The sequence below is a fragment of the Mirounga leonina genome, unplaced genomic scaffold, assembly GCF_011800145.1.
Source record: "Mirounga leonina isolate KUSES-001 unplaced genomic scaffold, KU_Mleo_1.0 Mir_129, whole genome shotgun sequence".
NCBI classification, from domain to species: domain Eukaryota; kingdom Metazoa; phylum Chordata; class Mammalia; order Carnivora; family Phocidae; genus Mirounga; species Mirounga leonina.
Window position 1 is genome coordinate 77968084 of NW_023270323.1, and position 6000 is coordinate 77974083.

At 59.9% G+C, this 6000-nt stretch overlaps 1 protein-coding gene across 1 annotated transcript in view; it reads left to right on the top strand.

Annotated features, from left to right (window-relative positions):
- SORCS2 (sortilin related VPS10 domain containing receptor 2) overlaps nt 1-6000 on the top strand; it is a 448292-nt gene that overhangs the window by 405451 nt on the left and 36841 nt on the right. Inside the window, exon 11 of the mRNA XM_035005356.1 lies at nt 5661-5763. Coding sequence (XP_034861247.1) covers nt 5661-5763 — 103 coding nt within the window. The remainder of the gene's footprint in view (nt 1-5660; nt 5764-6000) is intronic.

The window sequence follows — 6000 nt, forward strand, 5'->3', positions numbered from 1 at the left end:
GAGAGGCTCCCGTGAAACCCCTTGCTTTACGGAAGGGTTACCTGGAGGTCAGAGAGGGAAAGTGCATCAGTCAGCATGGGTCACAACGTTGCTGCGTAACAAACTGCCACCAACAGTCCCACATTCTCCAGATCTGGGCTGGGCTCATCACAAATGTGGGTGTTGGCTGATGTCGGAGGGGGTCTGCTCCCTGTATCAGGCCTCCTCCTCCTCCTCCTGGGACCAGCCCTGGCTCCCTGTCATGGTGATGACTGAGGCGCCAGAGGGTGAGCAGAAGCAGGCAAGCACACGGCAAGCCTGTTACACCTGCTAAATCCATGGGCCCGCATGGAGGGAAGTGCATGCTGCCTCTGTGTGTGTGGTGTGAGGACTGGGATAAGCGGCCAGGCTGGACCACAGCCCAGATGTCCTGAGCTCTAGGCTGGTCCCGCTATCCCCGGGGTCCTCTCACATGAACAACCGTGTAGGCTGCCCTAGTACGTTGACTGCCCTAGGGGGCTTGGCCCCCGGGAGGTGTGGATGGCAGGCAGGCCCATGTCTGTGAGGATGACGAGATGGAGCACTAAGGAGCCCTGGCTTGAGGCAGGCTGCTCAGTGCCCTGCAGACCCACCTCTCCTTGCTCCACGGAGAGCTCACCACCAGCACCAGCACCTGGCCTTCCCTAGCAGGGGGCTGCTCCAAGTGGGATGGGGTGGCGTCCGGAGTTAGAGCTGCACAGAGCAAGCAGGCAGGGCAGGGCACGTCCCTTCCTGTTTGGACTGCCCCCCTTCTTTTGTTGTCCTGTGGCCTGGAATGCCTTTTCCTTTTTCTCCATCCGTCAAACTCCTATTGACGCCTGAAAACCTTGCCCAGATACCCCTCCTCTGAGAAGCCTCCACTGGGCATACTTGCTTCTCTGTTTTCCACTGGCCTTGACTGTAAGTCCCTGCAGGTAGGGACCACGTTCTGGGGATGACCTGAGCCCATCCATAGCTCTGTCCCTCTGCAATACAGAAAGAAGGACAGTGTCTGTTTTACAGGGATATTCGTCCAACGAAGATATATGGGTAGCTACTATGTGTGAGGCGCTGTTCTGGGTGTTTGGAATACATCAACACACCTAACCCTGCCCTCCCGGGATCCTGCCTGGATCTCTCTGCAGGGCCTCTGAATATGGTAGGCCCCTGGCCCACCGGCCACGGTGTGGAAATGATCCAGGAAGAATCTGTGCCTCCCTCTTCCTCGGGGACGCTGACCCCCAAGAGCCCTCCCTAGGGCAGCAGCCCCAGCCTGGCAGGGGTGGCCCTTGCTCGGTGAGCCCAGGCCTGGGCTGCCCCTCACCCCCCACCCAGAGGCCCGTGCCCAGCCTGGGTGCGATGCCCTCCCACCGAGACCCATGGGGGGGGGGCGGGGAGTAACACCTGTCGACCTGCGGGAAGAAGTAATTTCCTGACGCTGTACAAAGTCTTCGGAGAACGGGAGTGCTGTGAAGGGCTCCTTTTTGTATCATCACCAGCAAAGTTAAGCCATATTAATCTGTCAAAGCAAGTTTTTTGCTAAGAATAGATTCTTGTCTGCAATTATGCAGCTCAGTGAGGAGATACCGTTCGTGAGATTCATGTCCTCGCTTTAAAATGACACAAGTGGGAGCAGGCTGGTGGCGTGTGTGGCCCCAGGAGCCCGCGGAGAGCCCGGTGACCTCCAGGCGAGAGAGAGCGAGGTCCAGGCCTGGCCACTCACCTGGGTCTCTTGTCTGCATCCTTCACTCGGCCGCACGTCCTCTGCACGAACAGAGGGCTCACTTCTCCTCGAAAAAGGGGTTCCCGCTTATTGCAGAACATGGAAATGTATAGCCAGGGAGAGAAGGTACAGCCATCCCCGGGTCACCCAGAAATAACAGTAATCGGGCATATTCCTGACAATCTTTAGCTTCCGTGCAGTGGAAGAGTCATCACGGGGACCCCAACGCACGTGTGATGTGTCTTCTTTCTCTTAACTCCGGGTCTTTTCTCAACTCTGGCTCTCCGCTGGGGCAGATTTCCTTCCGAGAATGGGGACTGGGGACGTAGATGAGTGTCGGGATCAGATCTGTTTAGGGAGGATAAATCCTCTTTGGAAGTGGTTTGAATTTGTTTATGTCTTAATTCAGAATGAAAACCCATCCACTCTGCAGCCCTTCTCAGACCCGGGCTGTGTCAGGAAGGGGCCAAGAAGGGGGTGCTGGGAGTGTTGTGCGCCTCCCCTGCATGGCCCGCCTCGCACCCCCACAAGCCCTGCAGGGCCCCGGGCTCACCCCTCTTAGGACAGGATGTTCAGCTGTGACACCAGCTTCCCCTTGGGGGCTCCCGCCCTGGCCCCTCTCTGACAGCCCTGGCCCTGACTGCAGGGGGCCTGAGTGCCCTGGGCTCGGCCCCCCCAGTTCTGCCTCACCCTGCCCACCCAGCCCTCCATCAGCTCAGCCCACATGTGGCTGGTGGGCGATCATAAGGCCTGTGTCAAGCTGTCAGACTCCAGCAGAGCACCCCAGCAGCTCTAGGACCCCCGGGAAGACACTTGTCAGTAGGCCCTCCATGGTTCCAAAGGGGACCCCAGCTCTGCTCGCACCTGCCAGCATCCTATGGGTCACAGCTGAGCGCACAGAACCCTGAGGAGGTTCCACCTCTGGCCCAGACAAATAGCTGGCAGCCGGGACAGCCTCCAGCAGCCGGGGAGGGGGAGGCGGCCAGGTTCTACGAGGCAGGACACTCTGCGGTGCTTGGCTCACTGCCCACACAGTGGTACCATATGCACAGCGCATCAGGGGACATGGAAAGCCTGGTGGCAGCCCAGGGAGGCCAGCCCGGGAGTGCAGGCTGCTCCAGGCCCCACCTGGCCCACCAGGAAACCAGGGGCAGCGAAGCAGGGATGTGCCACCTCCCCTCTCTGCCTCACCCCTGGTGAGGCTCCTTTTTCTTCTGACTTAGAGCTCCCTTGTACCCCCGGGAGCCAGCCCTGCCCACAGAGGTCATGGGTGCCGGGGTACCCCTCCCCGGGAGCCGGCTGTGCCCACAGAGGTCATAGAAATCTCCCTGCCCCTTAGTGTCTGATCACGGGGCGGGGAGGGGGAGAGAACGGAATGGTCTCACCAAAGATACTGACTCACCAATCTGCTTTTCAGTCATAAAAAGTCCGGAGGAAACCCCAACAGGCAAAGTCTTACCCCATGGGTTTGTGGGGAGGGTTTGTCCTGTTGGATCCAAGTGCTCCTGGACTGGGCGCAGGGCTCTCCTCCGCTGACTCAGTGACTCTGCGCTCAGCTGCAGCAGGGGATCCCCTACCCCACGCCCAGCCACCCATGACCCCCCACCCCACGACCCCCCACCCTACGACCCCACCCCACACCCAGTCACCCCACGATCCCCACCCCATGACCCCTACTCTGCAGCTCCCCACTCCATACCCCCACTCTACACCCCCCACTGCACAACCCCATGCTCTCCCACCCCACACCCAGCCACCCCACGCCACCACCCTGCGTCTACCCACCTCACGCCGCCCCACCCCACGCCCCCACCCATGATCCTCAACACCACGCCCAGCCACCCCACACCTCCCCACCCCACAACCCTGTACCCCACGACCCCCCACCCCACGCCCAGCCCCTAGCCTGCACTAGTCGGCTTCCTGTCTCTGCAGAGACTGGACCAGGCCCCGGGGCTGCCACCTGGTGCCCCCTGACCTGGGCCGACGTCCAGTTTACTGAACGGTTTCACTTGTCCCTTAGGATCATCTAAAATGTGCTCTGTCCATGGGCCCGAAGAAAGTGCCATGAAACATAAAAGGAGGAGCAGCTGCATCTCTCAGATAGACGTCAGCAGATGGTAGAACGTGGTCCTGACAGTGGGGTCTGCAGGGTCGCTCCCACACCCTGGGAGGCGTGCGCGGTGGGCACCGCTGCCTTGATATCACCATGAGGAGACCGAGGCCCAGAGGTGTCCATCAAATTAGTGGCATCTCCCAAGTTAAAAGTGGGCTCTCTGGGGGCTCGGTGCCACGGTAATTCTAAACTGGAGATTTTTCCAGGAAATAAAAAAAAGGGCCAAAGAAACTAATCCTTTTCTTATAAGTAAGCCGTTAAGCAAAACCTTGTCTGGGGTTGGGCTGGACCCCGATGTTCTCTCCAAAAGCTGTGCTGTGTTAATCCAGTAATACTGTGAAGTGGAGAAAGAAACAGAGACTCAGAGACACTAAGCACTTTTTCCAGAGTCACACAGCTTTCGGGGGATATAAGGATTCAAACCCCAGCCCTCTCTATGGCCCCACATATTCCAGGCCCCCAGATGGGGGCCTCTGGAAAGGCTGATCCCAGAGTTGTTAACCAAGACCCCCTCTGAGGTCTGGTGTGTGGCAGGGTCTCTGGTGGTCCTCCTGCTCCCTTTCCGGTGTTACTGAGGTGGGCTCGGCCAGTCAGAACCCCAGACCCCACCTCCCAGGCTCACGTCCCCGAAGGACGAAAGAAGCAGCAGGTGCTGCGGTGCTCTGTGCGGGCAGCCCTGGGCATGGTTGACAGGTCCCTGCCCCGTGCAGCCTCCAGTGCCCCCAAGGTACTGTGTGGAGGCCTGGGACCTGGTCCCATGGTTCTGTAGTCTGTCATGGGGGTGTCAGAGGGTGCAGGCAAGATTGCGACCTCGAGCCCCTGAGGTCTGGGGACATTCGGGGAGGCCACAGTTCACAGGACACGTCCTTCTCAGCTCATCTGTCCTCCCTGGACCCCCAGTCCCACCTGGGGGTGAGCTGGGGTGTGGGCAGCCAGGAGGAGATGGGGGGGGGAGGGGGTATGTTCCTGCCAAGTGGCCAGACAGGAAACTGCTCCGCTCATCCTTCTGGGAGGCTCCTGACCCAGTTTGGCCTGGAAGTGCATCCCGTGCCAGGGAGTCACCCGCAGGCTCAGAGTGTGGACACTGGGTCCAGGCAGCCTGGGTCATAGCCCCAGCCCCACTACTGCCCTTGGGCAGGTTGCTTAGATGCTCTCTGCCTCAGTTTCCTCAACTGGTGACACAGGGATGTGGAGAGCGTCAGTGACGTGCAGTGCTGAGCTCAGTGCTGACACATCCATGTGAGTCACCACTGAAATGATTATAATGACTGGTTTTCCTGCCCCTCCCGCCAGGGCACCCCCCCAGGGCTGCCCTCAGGGCACACATGATGCTTGCCAGTGGGCTCTTCACTGGAGGTGCAGGGCTGCTGGCGTGTCCTACAGCCATTCCCTGCCGCCTGGGCTACCTACCGCTGCCACCAGGAGGCCCCCGGGAAAGGTTCTGGATGGATGGATGGATGGATGGGTGGATGGATGGATGGACAGACGGATGGATGTGGCCAAGGGGTGTGCAGGCTCCAGGAGTCACATTCAGTGACCGGGCACTGCCCGTGGGAATGTCCACTACATGTTGGGCGTGCTCTCTCGTGCTGGGAGGACCCTCCCTTGGAAAAGCCCGACTGGCTTTGTCCACAACCAGTCCCCCTGGACCCGATGGCCTCCACCCTGCAGTCAGCTCCAGAGCCTCCTTCCTGCCCTCCATCCCCTCCTCCGAGATGCGCCTGGCCCTGCCTTCCCACCTGAAATGCCTCAGTCCTACCTTTCCTGGGAACATGTCTCCCACCCGAGTGCTGACCTTGGCCCCCTTTTCCCCCGCGCCTGCAGCCGGACTGCCACCTCCACCTCCACCTGCGATGGGCAGACAACCCCTACGTGTCAGGCACCGTGCACACCAAAGACACTGCCCCGGGCCTCATCATGGGTGCAGGTAGGAGGTTATCATCAGTGCCTTCGGGGGACTCCGTCCTCAAGGGGAAAACTGGGTGGCTGTGGGCCTGGGGCCTTGCTGTGTCTTTTGAGGGACAGGCGTGCAACGTCTCCAGGGAGCTCAGCAATCATGGCACACCTCCAATGCGTGGCACAGAGTGGGCACGTGATACATGTTGCTGCATGGGAAAATGGATGGATGGATGGATGGATGGATGGATGGATGGATGGATGGATG